Source organism: Nematostella vectensis, chromosome 12 (genome assembly GCF_932526225.1).
Source record: "Nematostella vectensis chromosome 12, jaNemVect1.1, whole genome shotgun sequence".
NCBI lineage: Eukaryota > Metazoa > Cnidaria > Anthozoa > Actiniaria > Edwardsiidae > Nematostella > Nematostella vectensis.
The window spans coordinates 13,414,259-13,435,475 of record NC_064045.1 but is presented as its reverse complement, the minus strand read 5'-3'; the positions used below and the strand labels follow the sequence as shown (position 1 = coordinate 13,435,475).

The window sequence follows — 21,217 nt, the reverse complement described above, 5'->3', positions numbered from 1 at the left end:
GCGAATAAAGTGGATGGTAACGGTTTTAGTAGCAGCCCTGACAAGGGACTGCAAGAAAAGCCAAAACGTTGGCATCTATCGACTATCTGTTTTGTTTTGTTTGTCTTCCCTCTACTTGATAAAATCTATGGGTAATGAAGCTAGAAATTTTAGATGGACTGAGACCCGACTTTGCGAGACGCAAGTTTTTGATAGCTGCACAAACCTGTCCGCTCGAACGCGGGAGTTGGGGTGGCAAGGGGGGGAGGGGGAGGGATTGGGGGCACGTGCCCAAGATCATTAGTGGCGTGGCTGCATGTTCTTAATGTTTTGTATCATGCCACCCCTCCCCTCCTAAAAATATTTCGCGCCTATGCTAGAGTTCTGAACTAATACGATACATGATAATTTTCAGAAAGTTATTTGAATGTTTTAAACAAAACCGAAACAATATTGCCATTTCAACCGGATCAACGAAAATGGCCAATAGACTAATAGAAGTTAATTTGAATAAGTCCACACTTTTACTCAAACCAGTTTTAATCCGTATCGCGCGCGTTGTTATCTTCAAATGCTAACTGCGGGTGTTGCTAGGTGTGGCTTTTGCTAGGTGCGGTTGTTGCTAACTGCGGGTGTTGCTAGGTGTGGCTTGCGCTAGGTGCGGTTGTTGCTACATATCAAACTTTTGGTGTTATTCAAACTCGCTCGGCCGCTTTTTTAGAGACTGAGACTAGGAGCTGTGTAACCTGGCAAATTACAAATGGGTTTTCTCTGAGCTATCCAAGATGGCGGACGAAGAGCGATTATTTTTGGAAAACAGGGCTATTTAACCTGAGATTTCTGCTTATAGAAGCGAAAAATACCTATTTTTCTCATCAAATACCCCTGTAGGGGCTAGATCTTTCTTCTGCCAGCCTAACTTGTGGAAAAAAGCCCTCGTAGGTATTTTAATCGACTACGTCCTTGTGTGATCCTGATGCTGAAGAGTACAGAAACACCCGAAGGACGAGAAGCTAAGTATTCCTTTCTAATATTTCCGTTTTTTGTTTGTATAATTTTGGCGCAATTCTTATCTAGATAATCTTCACGGGTTGTTTTTTGGGGATCATCTTGCAGAATCTCGGTAAACTTAGGCGGGAAGAGGTTCAAAAGTTTAGTCGTCTCGTTTGCTTGTTCATGATAGATATCTACTAAAATGATGGTGCAAGGGTATTTGACAAATTTTTCACAAGGTCCTCCATTGAAAAAACAAAGATTGGCTTACATGCTACCTCAAGTCCGTGAAATCGGGCTGTGTGATTCTCGGGACTCTAGAATCGAAGAGCTCGAGAATCAGCTGTCAGAGCTAAAACATCGACTCGCTGATGTTGTCAAAGAGAGAGATGGCATGAGAAAGGAGCTAGGCAAGGAAAAAAAGCCCTTTCTTCAGCCGAGAAAGCCTTTTTGTGACCTTGAGCCAAAAGCTCAATTTCACAAAAAGTCAGAGATTAAAAAATGGCTTGAGAAGCAATTTGAGAAGCTTCCAACAGATTGGAAAGTTGTTGAGGTTTGTTTAGAATTTTTGTACACATGGAAACAACCTAAATTTACCAATTCTGTTATAATGGCATTTGTTTATCATAAAATGTTTCCTTATCTCTAGGTTCAACTTGAAGTTGGTCAGTTTTGCCCTACATTTCAATGTTTCCTTATCTCTAGGTTCAACTTGAAGTTGGTATGGTCAGTTTTGCCCTACATTTCAATGAGAGGGTTGAGCCTGAGGAGATTGACCATAAAAAGATCCAAAGAGCTCTCAAGGTAGGTATTATAGAAGTACATGTACAGTACTGTAGGTTTCTTATTTTTTCTATATTTAGATTATTTTTATAATCTCAGGCCAAAGAAGATGGTGATGTTTCTGACTCAGCATACCATGAGCTAAAGATGGTAGCTGGGTCCAGCTTGCCATCACTGTATGGGATACAGAAAGAGAGAAAAGCTCAAAATGCAATCATTCCTATTACAGAATTTGAAGGGGTTAGTCTGTTGATAGTCTTAATTCTGATTTGCTTTGTGCACAGCACATTTTGCATCCTTTAAAACAAGCAAATACTGTACAAACCCAATAATTCATTAAACAAAGTTTCTCCTTTCAGAATGCAAAAGGATGTTCAAGATCCATCAAGGACATTCTAAGTTATAGTTCAGATGTCATTGGAAATGCAGGGGGCAATGTTATAACCCTTCGGTTTTCTGGTGATGGTAGAAAAACCACCAAAAAACTCGGGAGTGTTATGACAACCTTCTGCTTTCCAGCAGAAAACTCTGTTAAAAGAAGCCCAGAAAGGGAATATTGTATATCTATATATGATGGTGAGTTGGTTGCAGCTAATTTATTGCAGCTGTAAGCGAGAACAAATCTTCCTAATGATATAGTCAACTAAAGCCATATATCTGTGAACACTTTTTATTATAGGCAAGGAGTCATATGACATCCTAAAGGCGACCTTGAGAGGGGTTTTTGATGAGATGAAGGCCCTAGGGAGAACTGGCATTCTTGTTAATGGCCTTGAATACACTATTGATTGGTAGGTTTCATTTTTTTTGCAACCAATAATCTTATGATCTGGCATTAAACAGGACATATGTAACTTTTATCCCTTTTTTAAGGGTGATGTGTGCTGACTGGAAGTTCATGGCGTGTATTCTCGGAATTAATGGTCCCTGTGCCTTGTACTTCTGCATTTGGTGTGAGTGCAGCAAAAGGATGATCAGAGACTTTTCTAGTAAGTTTTTTAATTTTGTTACTTATATAATGAATGTTATGTAATGAATTAAATGATTTTTGTTTTTATGAATTATTCCATTGTCAGCTATATTATAAATAACTAGATAAATTTGATAAAAATTTCAGTCCCACAATGGCCCATAACCAGAACCTTAAACCAGTGCCGTGCACGTGTTGGGTGTCCAAATGCCAAGGGAGTTCAATGTTTACCTCTCGTGGACATTGAATTTACCAAGGTCATACCCGACACCCTGCACCTCAAATTGAGGATCATGGGAAAACTTCTCAACCAGGTAAAATTATGCTTATTTAACAAATTCAAATCTCCATTGAGCCATTTTTTAAAAAAGTTCCTGGTATATATTAAACTTCTAGGTTGCTTGCTGGGCTATAGAGCAGAATGTTAAAAAAGCCATGGAAGAAGCAATAGAAGCTTTGGGTAAATAAAAATTTCATGTATAGGGTAAATGGGTATATGGGATGTCTTATGGTGATTATCATTTTGTTTTCTTGCCATATTGTATTTGCAGGTGTGAGGTTTTGTTTCTATGATGTCCAGGATGACAGTGGCAAAACCACAACCAAGTGGAGCTCTTTGGATTGTAAGTAAATAACTGACTAATAGAAAAGACTGTTATAATAACTGAAACTAATATGAAATTACTATAAAGTTTCGTTATTTATTTTCTTTGAATCCTCTTTTCCTTATAAAGGTGATGATTTGGAAACTATCATTAGGGGGCTTGATATCCATGCCTTCCTAGGAGACATGGAGAACAAGTCCATCACCAGCCTTGACTGTCTGACCAAAGCCCAGCTAGTGGAGGAATGTAGGAAGTTCCATCTGAGGTCGACAGGCACCAAGGACTTCCTACGTGCCACACTCAAGGATCATCTTGACCGCAACAACATAGTGTTTGAGGTATGATTTTTATTTTCATTATAAAAAAGACCAGCACACCCAGGATACTACTGTGTATAAAGCTAATTTAACAATTGCTTTGTGTTTTGTAGCCATCGTCCACTCCCACTTGTGAGAAAACAGTTCTTAGCATATCAGAGCTGACACAAGTGTGGAAAAGTTTGATGGTCCTCACTGATGCTCTTGGGGCAAATCCTGGAGATGAAGCATATCTTCGAGCAGATGCTTTTCAAGAAAAGGCCCGCCAATGGGGAACCAAATTTAGAAAGGCCACGTTTGATGAGGTAATTCTACATCCCTGTGGTTAGTTGAACTGGCAGGACACAAGCCTCATTTGATCATATGTCACTGAAAAAATAACAAGTAGATATATTATTTTAATTGTGCTTTCTTTTATCTCTCCACAGGATGTAATTCCATATATACATGGTAAGATTAAAATGAGATTCCTTAATTGACTTGGGATCTCCGAGACCAAGTAATGTTATGCATTTTTTTCTCTACAGTTCTTGTTTATCATGTCCCCCAATTTTTGGAGATTCATGGCACGATCCACCAGTTCAATTGCCAGACAGTGGAAAAGAAAAACCACATGCAGAACAAGACATTCCACAGGGGTAGCCAGAAAGGGGGGAAAAATAGCAACTACACTGTACAGGTAATTCCAAGTGAAAAAAACGTCATGTTATCTAGACTAATCGCTTGCTACAACTGTGTATTTTTATCTCTATAGATCATGGAGAGGGAAAACAGAAAACTGTTCAGTAGGGAAAATAATTTGGAAAGGGTCAAGAGAAAATATCAAAAGCAGTGAAGACAAAGAAAAAATGTATTTATTTATTTATTATATTTTTGGTGCTATTTATTACTGTTGTAAATATCACTATTTATAACTTGTATAACTATTTGTACCCACATTATTATATAAAGGCATTAAAACCATCAAAACAATCTGTATCATTCCCTGGATCTAAATTCCCCCTCTTTATTTTCGACTGGAAATACAGTGAAATCGGTTGAAACAGATGTCAACAATTAGTTTATATAGAGAGATTTTAACTTACCGAGCCATAGTTGTGAAGCATATTCCGTCTACGCCGTACGAAGCTGATCTCCAAAAAGCTCAGCGGGGGATACTTGCGCTCTAGCGGTCGACACATACTAGGCCTTTCTTCCTCTGACCCATATTCAGAGATGTAAGTACAACGGGGGCACGAACTATGATCATAATTAATCCTTAGCTCGTATCCTCATGATATCCACATCTTCGAAGATGAGTCAACTTCACATATTGTACTCGAATCTGGCAGTTGCCGAGCCATAAACTCCGTACCAATAACGGTGCCAAACTCGACAGCAGTGCACGGGAACCGAATATTACGGGTCCCTGAAAAATCCAGCTTTCGTGAGGTAGCAAAAGAAAATGTCCCTTTACCAAACAAAGCGGAAAAACCCCCCTTTGAAAGTGGGACTTTCACTTGTACTCTCCGAATGAGTCCCGTGTCATTCTCGGGTGTACGAAATTGGAGCTCATCGAACAGTGCATGTCGAATCAGCCACAATTCCTTATCCTCGGAGCAAAGAATGGGAAGCTTTTCTCTTGCTACCTCACTACTGTCGGGGTTCCCAGCATTCACGGCTAAATAGCATGACAACTGCGGATTCAATGAAAGAGAAACCGTAGAATTATATCTATCGCTGTAGCCTTTCCATTTCACAAAGGCATAGTCTCCCTCAACGTTTAAAACTCTCTCTATCTCCCAGACTTTTTCTTCTTCCTCTTTCTCTTCTTTCACGTACGTATCAACTGAGGAATGGTCTAAATATTTGACCAAGCGATCCGGTTTCTTTATAATTCTTCCACTACGAGTCTTTAGGGAATCAGTGTTTGCCGCCATGTTTGTTGGAGAAGCGCGAAAGGGGAAACTCCAGTACTTCTAAATATGGGCATATATGACCATATAAGGCACAGCGAACGAAGGACACTATCCGTGGGGAATATGTTTGATATGTTACGGTTGTTACTTGGTGCAGCTGTTGCTAGGTGCGTTTGTTGCTAGGTGCGGCTGTTGCTAGGTGTGGCTGTTGCTAGGTGCGGTCCTCCCATCTTGCATCTTACACGTTGAAGTTTGCTAATACGCAGCTTAAAGGACATCAAGTATATTAGGGCATAAATGAGTGCTTTGCTTTTAGATATTTGCAGATGGATTTGGAGATGTATAAACTTTCTAACGAATCACCACAGCTCTCTTCATTGCTGCCTTTTCTGAAACCAAATTAATTCCAACATTGTTAACCCTGCTATTCTGTTTGACCTGGAATTGATTCGTTTGGCTTTGGGGAAAATAATTATAAAAAAAAACTCTCTAACAGTAGGTTTCAAAAGCCTTCAAGGAGTGAACATTGCGTTTTGAGGCCATGGAAATGGACATGAAGGAACAGAATAAAAGGTATCTATTTGTGTCTTGAGTTTTGTTTGCTCTCTTTTCCGTGTGTTGTATTTTGAGCGTTTTGTTTGGAGGGCCAATTCTGCTGTTTTTGATTGTTCGATTTGAAATTTGTCAAAAAACCTGAGCTATTATTTGGCTAAAGAGAATGGATGGATGGATATCTTCAAGACCATTTCTCTCTTAGACTCATGGCTGAGTATTTTCATCTCGTTGTGTTTATTTTGCATTTATGAATTTTTTGGCTTGTGGATTAGTCATGACCGGTGCAGGCCGGTCGAGGGCTCAATGGGTTAAATGATCTAACGTTCCTGTTCTAAGTCTAGGTAAACGTGCAGCTCTATTAATGCACATCGCATGCACTTTTAATGCTAGGTGCTTGCAAATAACAAACAACCAAAGTGCATAAATGCTAGGTGTTTGCAAATGACAAACAACTATAGGGCATACATGCTCCAAGACTATCTACTGTGATCGCATATTAATAGTGTGATTAAAAAATACAAATAATTAAACTTACCTAAAATCTCATAGTTGCTTTGAGTATCCTTCCCTCGCTGAGAGCGGCGCCGAACTAATCCCAGGACCGTACAGACCTGTTTAATGGGCATTTTTCACTTTCTCCTCCAACATCCTGTTAAGGAACTTTTAGTGGGCAATATACTCATTCTTTAGAAAGAGCACAAATAAAATGAAGTCCTTAATTTGGGCATTTCTGTTGTTTTTACCATCTGTAAAAGTCTCCGATTTTCTCAGATTTTTCATCACGATCCGTACCACGCTTCCGTTGTGAGTGCAAAGAAGCAAGTTGTTTATTTATTCGAGTGAAAACCCGGCAAAACTGTTTTTTTTAGCGAGAGATCTCCCCAGAAACGCAAGAAACATTTATTTCTCGCAGCCAAAAGCACAATTGATATTCAGAACTTTGTAGTTCTAACACAAATGACATAGGAGTGTAAAAAGTAAAAAGAATAATCCCTCAAATGTATGTGTAAAAAGCAGAAGAAAGGATTTTTGGATGATGATCATAAAACCCTTAGCTCCCATTCACCGCCCTCCCTTGGATCGCCTAGGATCTGACACGGGGCAAGGGTCGAAATGATAGAGTAAAGATTTGCCAGTAAGTTCCTACAGGCAAATTCGTTGTTGCGCGACCTCGGTGAATCCAATATCCTTGTCTCGTTTTGGAATAGCGCGTAGTCAGACAAAAGCTTTGGGGGCGGTTTATCTGGTTCTGATCTGTTTGGTTTGATTGACTACGAATTTGGCTATAATTGGGATGTTGACGTCTAATATAAACAATGGGAACTAAATAAGGAATAGCTCCTGGGTAGACAGTTCCACGAAACATCGTTTTTTAAACCGTAGAAAATAAGAAATTTGGGCCTAAAATCCTGACGTGAAATGCACTCTGACGTTTGATACATTTTAGCCTGATTTTCAACCGGGACCTGGAAATCTAAACGCGTGCCGAGTATTTTCGCTATTCAATCTTGTCAGCACCTCCCATGATCGAGTTGGCTGTCATGCGAGAACATCCAAATTTTAAGAGTATTTGAAGGTCCTCTGTGAGGAATACGGCTCCCAGTGTCCCACCCTCTGCTACGGCCCTGAGGCCCTGTTTTTTTAATACGGGTCATGAATAATACGACCTTTGCACTTAGCCTGGGTTGATCTTTGTTGTCTTAAACACGTATACACATGCATGACGATTACATCGCTGTTATAGGACAATTCCTCCCAAGTGACAAAAGGCGCCCAGATAGGCCTCAATATTTTTACACTTTACGTCACAGCGAGCTGTGTGTGGCGTAACCGTATAAGACTAAGGTCTTAAGGGCTAGGAATCTGGTTATTGCCTCCCTATTAATGCGCGGGTGCCTCGGTACCTGTGTGTTACACAGTTCGCTAGATAGCGGTTTTGGGGCCGAAATCTCCAGCCTAGCCGTAAAGCTTTAGCGGATCAATTGAGCTTTAGGGCCACCAGGTATTGGCATTATAAATAAAATATTATTAAAATTATAAAATAAAATGAATTTTCACAAACAAAATACAAAGAAAATCAAATAAGTCCAAATAATAGTTTTAGTTTGTCATCATGATCGGGTTGGGCTCCCTGTGCACCTCAACTAACAATTTCTAGCCCCCCCCCCCCCCCTCCCCTTCCCATTTGCAATTGAAAAAAGAAAAGAAGAGATGGTTTTTGTTTTCATATCAGTCAATCCTGTTTTAAAGGCATATCTGGGAGCCCGCTTTAATTATTTTTTCGCTTTTATATCGCTCTAGAGCTTTGTAAGTCGATAATTTCTACGTAAACTTGCAGGAATTCGTGTTTACTACGATTTTGCTGGCAGCCATCTTGGAAATGGAGCCTAGTCCCTAACGTTTTAGAATATGGCAGCATAAATAGAGCTACGGCAAGAACAGGCCACCATAACTTTTATATTTTTCAATCAGTTTCATTTCAGAAAATTCCTCAATTATTCAAAATTATCAAATGTTATTGTAACAATTTTGCTATACGAAAACTGTAAAACGGTAAATACTTTCAATCAATAAAAAACAATTTCAATAAGCAAGTTCCACATGCTATGTAGTGCTTGTACATTTATTAGATCAATGAAATCGTTTCTCCTTTTCTGTATCAAAATAGATAATTATTAACTTATACATTCCACGTTCGCTTTAGAATCGTCTAGGTGACAAGCAGACAAGAGATGGACGGAAAATATTGTTGAAAAATATCAATATTTGGCAATATGATGGGCTTATGATAATAGCGGCGTATGTACTATATGATCCCATCGACGTTGTTGAAACATAAACACTAATGGTCTTTCGTGACCAGGATCCCATCCATTTAATCCTTTTATCTCACCCTAGTCATGAAAGACCATTAGTGTCGTTTCGTCTACAACGTCAATGGGATCGTCATTTCTTTCCACTATCCGTCCACTGGCATTTCGGATGGTGATATTTCCGATATTTCTCTCGCGCAGGTTGGCAATGGCCACTTGATACAAGAGCTGCAGATAAAACAATTCCAATTAGTTTGTGGTTGAACAATACCCTCCCTATATCAGTACAGTGGATACAGAATGCTGTGGAGACATCTTTTTTCAATTTGAAAAATGATACACGTGCAATGATTGAGTTCATTGATTCTGATAACTCGTGTCCAAATTATTTAATTCATAATTGAAATTTCGAATCCATAACTAACTGTGGAATCTATATAAATAAATTATTCTAAGAATGCGATTGAACTTGGTTTAATTGTTGTTATCACCTCGTTTGTATCCGAAGCAGTGAAACGTCTTTGGAAGGTGGTGTCCCTTCCACGGAGACGGACTCTTATGTCCCCTTCGCCTTCAGCACCGACGAGGTGTTGTAGGTCCTAAAATGTAGACAAAAATCATAAATAGTTTCAATTTTAACTTTTAATCCTTACATGTTCTTGGTCTGATGTTGGTGCCGAAAACAAATCGAGTTAAAATGCATCGACCTTCTACAAATGCTGCCAGGGAGCTTCTCCTATGACGTCATGCCGTAAAAAACCGCTCGGCGAACTAACTTGCGTGACGCCCAATTTCGTAATATATTTTTCTTGGATAAGAGCGTTAGAGCGAGCGTAAAATTTGGGGCTATGGTTTATAGAGCGATTTTTGCGCTATTTAGCATTTAGGCTAAGTTTCTATTTCAGTCATCACTAGCGTGAAATATTTAAAAGGCGATCCTACACATACACATAGCTTAATACAACTGAATAAAATATACAGGGGAACGAATTTGGATTTTGTTTGTATAAATAGCAGCTGGTAGGAACATTTTTTTTCTTGTTTGGGGGAGCGGGAGAAGGGGTCCAAAATCTTGAGACCCCGCCTAATGCGGGAGAGTTGACAGGTATGCGAACACATCTTGAGGCGGCCGGAACTAGGCCAATCGTCAAATCTTACAGGTTTTTCAATTAACACCCAGCTTGTCTTGAGCAGAATGTGTTGTTTTTGATATTCATAGAATGAATTTACTACCAGTAAGACGATGAGTTGTGCAAAAATATTCCAAGGAAGCATTGTGATCAAACGTAAACGAACTCTGCAACTCATTTTGATTGACGTTTGTGTCGCGTTCGGCTTTTCGTTTGACCTCTAGTGCGAATGCGATTTACAAGCCAATCGATCGGCCAGGACAAAATTTGGTTGGCTGTTTGTCCCGGCCAGACAAACTTTGTCCTCCTAGTGCGATTAGGCCCATAATATCTCACTTCGAAAGATGACTCTACTCTAACTGTTCTATCAGACAGAAAATAATCGCATACCTTAGACTGGATTGCTAACAACCTCATTAGCGCAAATGTGTCCGCAAAAAGTTACTTACCGCTTCGTTCTCTCTTCTTTCCATTTCCAGCTGTCTTTCTCTGTCCTGTGAACGATAACAAAAAAGCAGGTCAAATTTTGTAAAATTCTAAAAATCTACAGTTTGAAATCCTTGTCATAAACTCGATTTTAAGTCACAGGTTACGCAACGGTAGATAATTAGGTTTTGTTTTGTCTGTAAGACTAAGGGCCAACGACGGAAAAATAATCGAATACCTTAGACTGGCTTGCTAACAACATCACTAGCACAGATGTGTCCGCAATAAGTTACTTACCGCTTCGTTCGTTGTAAGGGCCAATCTCGCCTCAGCCTCTGCTACAGCAGCTTGTATGCGATCCTGGGTAACTGTAAAAAAAAAAACAAGTAAAATAAGTAAAAATGTACATGAGTTATATATTTAAGCCAACCCTCACTACTTTCACTTCGTGACCGTTCTACGATATCCACGTTATCCATCGAGCTCAGAAAATCGACAGGGTTTAATAGATATTCTGAATTCAAGAATGTTTTTTAAATGTACTAGACTTACCATTGCTTAAGTCAATAGTGGCCCTTACTTCTGGGTTTGCAGCAAGGGTTGGGCACAACACTACCAAACAAAGGTCGGAAAAGGTGGCCTGGTAGTGTCCGCCCTGTTAGTGAAATCGGTAAATTTTAGTATTTTGAGATTTTTGCGGTATTAAGAATACAAACACAAACTGGTAATAAGAACCTATTTTTAGCCTAGACAGGTTCTTAGGGGGAAGGTGAAAACGAATGTCATCTGGGGGACCCATCTGTGGTGTAACCCCCTACAAAAGAAATCAGGTGCTCGAAATCAGGAGAGGAGGGGCTGTACAACTAGTCCACAGCAGAGGACAACTTTGTTTTACCTCGCGCGACCATGGTAAACAAAGTCGGAAATTCGATAAAATGATTACAGCAAATTTTGTCTTGTTCAGTACCCGCTAAGTATATACTAAAACACCACCGCTATTCGCTGAGCCTGAGGAGAATAATTGATATTAACGGCTGAGAGGTCCGGATCGTGCAATAATGTGACCGAGGCCTTGATAGGACGTCGAGGTCACTAATTTTAAAGGCCGCCGACACAAATCCAGACCAACCTTAAGTTGGTAAGTAATATATATATAATATATATATATATATATATGTATATATATATATATATATATATATTTTTTTTTTTTCTTTAAAAAAATATGATGTAGAACAGAAAAAAAGTGGACGGCGGGCCAAGCCAATCATAGCTTGCGCTTTGACCCGGGCCGCAAAAAAAAAAAAAAAATAAAAATAAAAAAAACCTAGTTCATTCACCTAATCTTTCTGGGAACATCCTTGTATACCTTCCCCACAACAGTCCAGTTTCCAGCACTCTGACTGTCTCCTCCTCCTGTAGCCTAAAACCAAACAAAAACTTATCGTGATATTCCTTTTTTCAAATTAAAACAATAATTCTGTTCGAATCTTGTTTGCACGTTGGTGGTTATGTTCTATTTAACACGAGAAGGAGTGTTTTCGCGAGGGCGAAGCCAAGGTTCGTACTGTACATATAAAGTTGTCGGTGTTTATACTGTTTCATTCAGGTCTTAGACTTTCTTTATTCTCATTTTCTCCTGTATTTCAAATAATGACTCATATATTTTCGGCTTCTAGAAGGGGGGGGGGCACGGGCCCCCTGTGTCACCCCCCTGGCTACGCCCCTGTATGTTATATTCCTGTGACACAATGACATGAAACCATGATTACTTTTTAAAAGATGTCAAGTGGCCGGGTCCACATTCAGAGAGATCAGAACTAAAAGCATACTAGATATATTTAGGTACTGCCTTAAAGCAAAGCCCCAAAATTACAGTCAAATATGTTTCTTCTTTCTTCACAACCTTTATATAAGGTACGCACCCCTCTGAATACTTGGCATAAATAAATTAATAAATTTTCAATGAATAATTGCAATAGACAATAATCAATCGATAATTACTCACTAGTTTCATTATTGTAGTTAGGTGATAATGCTTTTACTAATCATATCAATTGTCGACAATTTTCAGATTTATCATTTGTACCTGGCATGTTGAAAATATAAAACATAATCCATATTAATCAAATAAATTAAATTTACTAATTATATCTTACCACTCTAGATCCCGTGCAATTGGGTTTCTATTTGTCACCAAAATAAATCCAATCCTCATTTGTATCTGGAGCTGGAGGAGGAACAGCCGAAGAGGTATAAGCAAGACTGTTGCAGGGAGGGCACACAAATCTGATATCTCACTCCAAAACTCTTGCGCTCTGGAGTACGAACTGCTTCGACCTAAAGAATGCATTAAAGTAGAATCTTTCATACTTACAAGTTGAAAATGACAATTTCGTCCACGGCTTATATAACATAAATTTAGTTTTGTTCTAAGAATTTAACTTTCATAGCTGTCAACCTCACTTTTTGGTTTGGATCGGGTATTCGTACCAAGACGTAGGGGCCTAAAGTGGTGTGGTGGTGAGGTGAGTGTAATCATATGGTATGGTGATGTTGGAGGGTGATGGTGAGGGATGGCTAGTAAGGTAATGTAGAGTGGAGATGGTAGTAAAGTAATTACGGTGGAAAGGTGGATAGGTTAGACTAGTAGGTGGTGGAGGGTGGTGAAAAGATAAAGTGGGACATTAGAATAGGTTGTGGTAGTGTGGTGGGTAGGTGAAATAATAATAATAATGATAATTATAATAATATGGTGTGGTAGGGAGATGGCTAATGGCTGTGTTGGTGGGGGAAAAATGGTACAGTGTATAGGTAAGAGTGGTGGTGAGGGGGATGTGGAGTAGATAAGGCTTATAATTTAGCGTGATGGGTCTGTGTGTGTTAAAATGGTAGTGGTGCGGAGGTCGATTTCGAATTTGTAAGGTTATGGTTTAAATGTGGGTGATAATATATCGTTATGAGAGAGTGAGTGAGTGTGGTATTGTAGTATATTGGAAGGCGGTGATAGAAGATGAAGATGGTGATAGGTTGAGATAAGTAGGTGGAGAGGTGGTTGTGTAGCGAATGGTGAAACTTAGTTTATGTTTGTGAAGTTGCAGTGTGAAGGAAGGGGAAGGGGTGATAGGGTTATCAGGTTATGTTCGGGTGGTTAAGATTATGGATTATGAGACGACGAGTTAAGGTTGTTATAAGAGATGGGGTTGATAATAAAACGACATGAGAGTTATGAATAAAGGTTTTTTTTGTTGAGTGGAGAAAGTAGTTAGTAAATATGGTATTATGTGGAGATTGAAACAGTTAAAATCGGTAGCTTGTGGCGAGTGTTGTGTAGCGGATGTGAAGAGGTGATGGCGGCATTAGTGAAATCTGATGAAGGGGGATAATGTGAGTGTGAACAGAATGATGAGCAGGGATATTGTGACGAGACTGTGTAGTGTTTTTGAGAAAGTGTGTTGTGTGTAGGGTAGGAAAGTAATATGTAGGATAAGAGAAAGAAAAGTGTTTAGATTGTAGAGAGGAAATGGTGAGCGGTAATGGAGAGGGTGAGGTATGTGTGGAGGTATGTATCTAATGAAGTGTGTAAGTGGTATGATTGACAGGCGAAATTAAATAATAATAGAGATTGAATAAGTGTTGCGAAAACGCCGAGAAAAAAATAAAAAATACTGTAGCGGTGAAAGCGAGTATTGCGGACAATGGAAAATGATGCTAGTAAAACGGCGAGAAGAAGATGAAGTAGAGGCGCGGGAGGCGACAAAGGGAGCGCGGTAAGAGTGGAGATGACGCTGAAACGTTAACAAGACAGGAAGGATGAAGCGATAATCGGTGGTAAGAGATAAGGGGAAAAGGCAAAGGCATGAAGAAAACAACCGACATGTATATGCAAAATAAACATAACAAAATAAACCAACAAAAGTGTGTAGGTCATTTCAAGAGCTCTGCGAAATGTAGAACTAAAGGCATATAACGCCAACCAAGACTTCTCATCAGGGGGCGAGGTCTATTGGTTGGTCATATACGAACCTGGAGAATAAAGCGGGTAGACTAAGGGGAAAGTTAGGGGAAAAGCGGCGATGATGGTGGGAGTAAAAAGGGAAAAAAAAAATCTAGGGAGACGATTCGTATATGAAGCGTGTTTCGAATGATAAGGCCCTCATGACCCACCCCTACACGCTCGTTAGTAATGCCTCTAGTGAAGCGTGGTGCATGCAATTGCCAAACCTGTGTAGCGCCTGGCTCCGCCTGAGTACATGGCTTGGTCTGAAAAGTAAAAAGTAGCGCGCAGGGGAATGAGGTAAAGAGAAAAAAAGTGGATAGAGGCTAAGCTAGGAGGGGGAAGTGTTTAGTGGACAAAATGGTGCATGTGGTGGTCCTGGCTAGTGGCTGTATGTGGTGGACTAAATGATAAATAAGTGTGGGAACTTATGCATGTAGCGGGAAGGGGAGAAAATACGGGTGTCTTGATGTGGTAGCTAGTATGTAGGATGTGTGGGAAGGAGGGTGTACATACCCGAGATGTGTATTAGCGGAGCTTAGATTGCCTGTCTTGTAGGTATTCCGTATGTAGCGAAGTGAGGGGTTATGAGGGGATTGCGCTCGTGGTTATACGAGTATTAGATGAAAATAGATATCGCTGTTTCCGGTTCCGGTTATTGTACATCCGGGTATTTATTAAATTGGTTGCGGTTTGATTTACAAAATTGGCAAAATATGGCGGATGAATACAACGAGTGACTATATTATTGTACGGGAATATTTTGGAAGTGTTCTGTGCTAGATAATGAGGGGATTGCGCTCGTGGTTATACGAGTATTAGATGAAAGTAGATATCGCTGTTTCCGGTTCCGGTTATTGTACATCCGGGTATTTATTTTCCCTTTTGAAAAGTGTCGAAAATACGGGAAAATAGATACTTTTCCCGAGATCCATTGCAAGACCTCGTCACGGCGTTCAGGTGGGGCGTTTTTAGCAATTTTTTTTCCAGTGCCCAAAATGCTCATGCAATTCTCCGGCCACGAAGCTATTCGGGTCTCGAAAAACAAAGTCTTCGACTCCCTTTTTTTCTACTAAGGTACTGGGTCCGGTAACTGTTTGCTCCATCTGAGTGTCAGCAGCCATCTCTCTGCTGGCTTGCAAGGGGTTTCCTTCAATATTATCCACTGATCTGGTTCTTCTTATTTTGCTCATCCGTTAATGCACAATCAAAGTCGTTTTTTTCAACAACCAGAATGTCACCTACACCACACAAAAGGGAGGAGAAAAATGAATAAATGGGGCAGAAAACCCCGTACCAGCCAGCAGAGAGACGGCAGTCCTGACCCAATATCACCGGGAGGCTTTTTGTAGCCATTTTTCAAAACTCCCATCTCTCCGTGGCTTCAAACATCTGAGACTATATGAAAAATTCTGAGACCAGTAAACCTTGGCTAAATGGTGTTAATGGTGTTATACCCACCCAAACAAGACCAAAAATAATTTTTCTTTTATTTTGTTTTGCTTTATTAATTAACACACGATTGAAGTAAGTATATTAGATACATATCATCGTTCGGCGTTAATCTGGAAGTCTGTGGGCCCTCTCTGGGGGACTGGTATGGGGTCCGGCGTTGCGCCCTCACCCCGCTCCATACACCTAGATATGAAATGCCCTGTCTTGTTGCAATAGTAGCATCGAGCCGCGCCAGGGCTCTAGTTACTCCTTGCCTGTTTTCTGGATGGTCCTGTACGAAAAGAATCCTAAACCTTTGCCAATTGCGTTTCTCCATTGCTTTCTCCACTTTGGCGACCGCATCGAAGGCCGCTTAATGCTCTTTATCACCAAGGAGCCTCAGCATTAAAGAGCGGAAGTACTCTTTTTGGGTAATCTTAACCTGCACCGTCTGGACTTCTCGCCTTCTTTGTCTCTTGCCACATTCTGCAAAGTTTCTAGCACTTCGAGAGCCTCATGCTTGTTAAATTCTGAGACAGGCCTTTGCGCGTAGTAGATTGCTTTCCTCTTCAACGCTGAAGTCACTCAGGAACTTTTGCAAGCTCTGGAAGTCTTTCTTCAACTTCTTTAAAGAACAATAAAGATCGACTAAGACTTGTGTTACGCATGATGCGTCTCGATTCCATCTAGTGCTCGGCGGATAATAACAGAATACTGGCATAGCAATTAATGCCCGAACTTACGACGCTAGCAGGCCCCACTCGCTCATTAAGCCGTCACATTCGTTACAGGAGGGTGGTCCACGTGGGCTGTACAATAAACATACACTCGAAAATGGTCAACCCGGACCCCATTTTAAAACACACCCGAAAGACCCCATAAAAAATGTACAGACGTACCCCCAAGCGATCCACTCAGACCCCATAAAGAGTGTACAGTCGTGCCGTGGAAACAGTCCACGCGGACCCCATAAGAGCGTACACGCATACCCCGCAAACGGTCGACGCGGACCCAATAAAAAAGTACACACGTATTTCGCAAACGGTAGACGCGGACCCATTAAAAAAGTACACACGTACCCAGCAAACGGTAGACGCGGACCCAATAAAAAAGTACACACGTACCCAGCAAACGGTAGACGCGGACCCAATAAAAAAGTACACATGTACCCAGCAAACGTGGCCCCCGGCACAGGAGGAACGGGCAACACTCCTGTTGTTGGGGTATTAAAGTTGCCTACTAGAGTTGATGCATTCTCGCAAGGCAAAGCGTATGCGAGAAAAAGTTACAGGCCATAGATTTTGGAGTAGATTACATCAGGGCATTGAAATGTTTTCATTGGGCGCAATAAATTGATGCGAAAAGGATTGGGAAGAGAGCTGTTGAGAGATGGAAAGATCGGATCCGAATGATCTAAAAAAGTGGGATATCAGTGAGAATAACAGTCCATAATTATGGACCTGATGAAGTATGTGAGACTGAGAGGTAGGTTGATGGTGAGAATGATGTGAGAGGGGCTGACTTGGGCAAGAAAGAACAGTTGTAGATTCGCAATTTGTAATAATCAACGCAATTTGTCATACCTGTCGCAATTTTAATAAAATTGACGGAATTTGTTATAACTGATGAAATTGTGAAATTCTATGAACAGGCATAATGAATAACATTTGCATAATCTTCTATGATATTTTTCTTGTTTAATTTTTGTTAGTGCCTCATTACACTAGGTGCAGAATGTTTATTTAGTGTTTTACAAAATGTGGGAGATCGTTAAATTGTGTCAAAATGGAATTTGGTTATCCCGTTTGTACCCGAACACAGGCGAAGCCACGAAATTCTCAGGCGCGTACACAGGGGGGTGCGCAGGGTGCGCGCGAACCCCCCCCCCCCCCCCCCCCCCCCTTGGCCGCTAAAAAGTGGGTCATTTCTTATAAAGGAATCGTCAAATACTGTTCTGGTATGATTCTTGTCAGAATTATGGAGTACACCTGTATATTATGATGATACAAAGCCATGGAAAAGAACACCAAAACATTTATAGAGATTATGCAGATCCCATCCATTGACATCTTAAGCCAGCTAAAAGGGGAACCAAACAATTTCCAGGCCCTGATGGGATCCAAGGGTTCAGATTAAAGCGTTTTACGAACTTGCATGAACCTTTAGCAAAAAGCCTTAATTCCTGCACCCAGGCAGGACAAGTACCAGAATGGTAGTCGAGGGGAGAACAACCCACATCATGAAGGAAAAGAACAAAGGAGTTTTGGTTGGGAACATCGCCTGCCTCAACCTCCGTCTGGGGAAACTCTTAACTGGCATCTTTGCAGAAAGGGTCCACGATACCTTTCTGTGAACAACCTTTTGCATGATCAACAAAAAGTTTGCGGCGAAAGCGCTAGAGGTACGAAGGACCATCTTTCTGTATAAAAGCTGTTTTGAAGAGCAATGAACGAAGGAAGACAAATCTATGCATGGAATGGGTGGAGATTTAACAAAGCTTATGAAACTGCTACCCACTCTTGGGTAGTTAAGTGCCTAGGAATAGGTGAGCATGCCCGGGAGAGGGACTTCGAGAAAAACAGACGGGGATGCTCGACAGCAAAATCAGTTTTAACCCTAAGGGATAGCGGCATTAAGGGCGTGGTAAACAAAACTTCTTACCCCTAAGAGATAGCACATTGGGTGTGGTCTAAGGAATTTTTAACCCTAAAAACAATGCCCGTTTTAATTGGCTGACGTACCCTGTATTCTATGTTACCGACAATAAAGCCGGAAGTATCAACCGATCAGATGACTTGTGGTTTATTGTAGAATACGTTTCGAGCGGTAGGGCCACTATTTTGTTAGACACCCTAAAAGATAGCAGCATCGGAAAAAATCCTAAAACACCCCCCAAGAGATAGCAGCCGGTTATATTCTTTATACCCTAGAAGACAGGTCGATCTCCTCCGTCTACTATTCTGGAGAGTCCCCCCCCCCACACCGGAGAGCATGCCAAATTGGAAAACTAATTTGTATACCAACAACCAACTTCCTGGATCAGTCAGTATAAAAAGAAGTATTTTCCAAGGTGATTCTTTCTCGCCACTTCTTTTTGTCATCACCATGTTTACAATGGTGCGCTCATAAAAGATTTCTCTCCTTTTTTTATGCATTTTAATGTTCCTTTTCACAGTTCTTGATCCCCTTAGACAGATTAGGAAGGATAGGATAAGGATCCAGGACACCTTTGTCGCGTAATCCTCCCCTTTCTTTGCGGCGATTAGCTCGGCCAGCCTACTATGGTACCTCTCACATTCCTCGCCCATTCCTCCGGTGGTGGTGAACACTAATAGGGTGAAAGTTCCAGTTTTCATGGTTGAGGTGGGGTATGGTCCTTGTGGATCCGTCCTTGTCCTTTACTTTTACCCGATAACGCTTTATCGGGTATTTATATTTTCTTTTACCCGATAACCTGATAACGCTTTACCGGGTATTTATTTGTATTTCGTTTTACCCGATAACGCTTTATCGGGTATTTATATTTTCTTTTACCCGATAACCTGATAACGCTTTACCGGGTATTTATTTGTATTTCGTTTTACCCGATAACGCTTTATCGGGTATTTATATTTTCGGATCCATATTTTCTTTTACCCGATAACCTGATAACGCTTTACCGGTTATTTATATTTTGTTTTACCCGATAACGCTTCATCGGGTATTTATATTTTGTTTTACCCGATAACGCTTTACCGGGTATTTATATTTTCTTTTACCCGGTAACCTGATAACGCTTTATCGGGTATTTATATTTTCTTTTACCCGATAACGCTTTACCGGGTATTTATATTTTCTTTTACCCGATAACGCTTCATCGGGTATTTATATTTTCTTTTACCCGATAACGCGGATAACGCTTCATCGGGTATTTATATTTTCCCTTACCCGATAACCTGATAACGCTTTACCGGGTATTTATATTTTAAATACCTTTTACCCGATGAAATGTTACCGGGTATTATGCTTTTAACCTACTCCAGATTCATCGGGTATTAATAACCTTTACCAGATACCTTTTATTTATACCTGGTGGCCCTAAAGCTCAATTGATCCGCTTTAGCTGCCATACGGTGATTCAGCGGATTTCTGGTTCCATGTCGTTCCATGTTGCCTAGTTCGATCCTCGGTCAAGTGTTTCGTTTTTTACCTTTTTTAACTACTTTTCAATAATTCTTTCGTTTCTCTTTTTTCTTTTCGCCATCATTTTATCACCCACCGGATTCATTTTAATCTTGATTGTACGCTGACAGCTCGCCTTTTTACAAGAACTCTTTTACTAAAAGCAGACTAAACATTTCATCTTCCTCCAAACTACTAGGTAAAAACTCCAAGTTTCACTGTCTATAGCAAATAAATTGATTGGTCAAGATGGTATGGTCGACCACGCGAAATATTATTCGGATAAAGGTAAGAATATATTGCATCTTTTTATACTACTGTATGCACCACAGGTAGCCCAAGCTCTTTATTTGTCCCTATTGGGCTACTACTGTCCCCTGTTTCAATAAAGGTTGTCAGTGCAAATGGCGAATGGCAAATGGCGGTTCTACGACCGAAAGTAACCATGCGTCTCGAAGAATATGGATAAATCAAAACAATTATCCATTAAAGGTTACCAATGCTTGGCTCTGACATTGCTGTACTTTATTTAACACGTTTAATTTTACGAATAATTAGTACCCATAAGCCATTTGCACTGACCTTTTGGGAAATAGGTGTATACTATTTGTCCTTTGGCTTTTAATATATTTGTCCTTTTAATATATTTGTCCTTTGGCTTTTAATATATTTAAAAATATTGTTTTGAATTTGGAAAATCTATATATAAGCTTATATATAGCACAATTTCGATCAGTAAAAAAAATTTGGTCAGTAAACTTTGCTATAATAACAAATATGATAATAAATTAGTTTGTTATTAACTGGCGAGTTGCGGCACTTCTGGAAGGGAATTAATTCGCCAAAGTAAAAAAAAAAAAATGGCAGAAAGATAGCCGGACGAAAAAACAAGATGGACGAACAAAGAATGCGAATAGACGGGCAATATGACGCGAACTGATAGCCACCTTTGCCGCCGCTCTCTGTGTCAGTCCCAGATCCTTCCCACTCGGGGTGGGCTAGCGGACAGGGGAACATGGCGGACGGACGTTCAAGACGGAAGGATAAGGCTGACAAAAAGATAAGATGAACAGACGAACAAGGTGGAAAGTTGGTCGGACGAAGGTGGACTAATAACGAGGAATAACGGGATAAAAAAAATCACGCAATGAAGATA

At 40.3% G+C, this 21,217-nt stretch overlaps 2 protein-coding genes across 5 annotated transcripts; one reads left to right on the top strand and one right to left on the bottom strand.

The window, feature by feature from the left end:
• The first annotated feature begins 653 nt into the window (after positions 1-653).
• Positions 654-5,507, top strand: LOC5503151. 3 transcript variants are annotated; one of them, XM_048719861.1, is made up of 13 exons: positions 655-1,776; positions 1,855-1,995; positions 2,115-2,331; positions 2,435-2,546; positions 2,629-2,744; positions 2,873-3,039; positions 3,122-3,185; positions 3,277-3,348; positions 3,460-3,668; positions 3,761-3,952; positions 4,076-4,097; positions 4,175-4,326; positions 5,165-5,507. In XM_048719861.1, exons 1-13 carry the CDS (start codon positions 1,696-1,698, stop codon positions 5,309-5,311), a joined length of 1,692 nt encoding a protein of 563 aa, XP_048575818.1. In that variant the 5' UTR covers positions 655-1,695; the 3' UTR covers positions 5,312-5,507. The 3 variants fall into 3 exon arrangements, with proteins under 3 accessions (XP_048575820.1, XP_048575818.1, XP_048575819.1); XM_048719862.1 differs by lacking the exon at positions 5,165-5,507 and adding an exon at positions 4,402-4,619 and having other exon boundaries at positions 659-1,776; XM_048719863.1 differs by lacking the exon at positions 1,855-1,995 and having other exon boundaries at positions 654-1,776.
• Positions 5,508-10,509: 5,002 nt separating this feature from the next.
• On the bottom strand, positions 10,510-15,033 carry LOC5505066. 2 transcript variants are annotated; one of them, XR_007305331.1, is made up of 7 exons: positions 14,983-15,033; positions 14,694-14,732; positions 12,629-12,809; positions 11,810-11,892; positions 11,022-11,124; positions 10,767-10,837; positions 10,510-10,537 (listed from the first exon to the last, which is right to left on the bottom strand). XR_007305331.1 is itself a non-coding variant. In XM_048720319.1 (5 exons), exons 2-5 carry the CDS (start codon positions 14,722-14,724, stop codon positions 11,033-11,035), a joined length of 387 nt encoding a protein of 128 aa, XP_048576276.1. In that variant the 5' UTR covers positions 14,725-14,732; positions 14,983-15,033; the 3' UTR covers positions 10,863-11,032. The 2 variants fall into 2 exon arrangements, 1 of the variants encoding a protein (XP_048576276.1); XM_048720319.1 differs by lacking the exons at positions 10,510-10,537; positions 10,767-10,837 and having other exon boundaries at positions 10,863-11,124.
• Between the last annotated feature and the right edge of the window lie 6,184 nt (positions 15,034-21,217).

Bases quoted from the DNA above. Each gene is read 5' to 3' on its own strand.
- LOC5505066 (XM_048720319.1), bottom strand. From the start codon at position 14,724: ATGTACTCAGGCGGAGCCAGGCGCTACACAG. The intron at 12,810-14,693 runs GTTTGGCAATTG...TGCATTCTTTAG, and splicing joins CGGAGCCAGGCGCTACACAG to GTCGAAGCAGTTCGTACTCC. The intron at 11,893-12,628 runs GTAAGATATAAT...GTTTGGTTTTAG, and splicing joins ATTGCACGGGATCTAGAGTG to GCTACAGGAGGAGGAGACAG.
- LOC5503151 (XM_048719861.1), top strand. From the start codon at position 1,696: ATGGTCAGTTTTGCCCTACATTTCAATGAGAGGGTTGAGCCTGAGGAG. The intron at 2,547-2,628 runs GTAGGTTTCATT...CCCTTTTTTAAG, and splicing joins CTTGAATACACTATTGATTG to GGTGATGTGTGCTGACTGGA. The intron at 3,953-4,075 runs GTAATTCTACAT...ATCTCTCCACAG, and splicing joins GAAAGGCCACGTTTGATGAG to GATGTAATTCCATATATACA.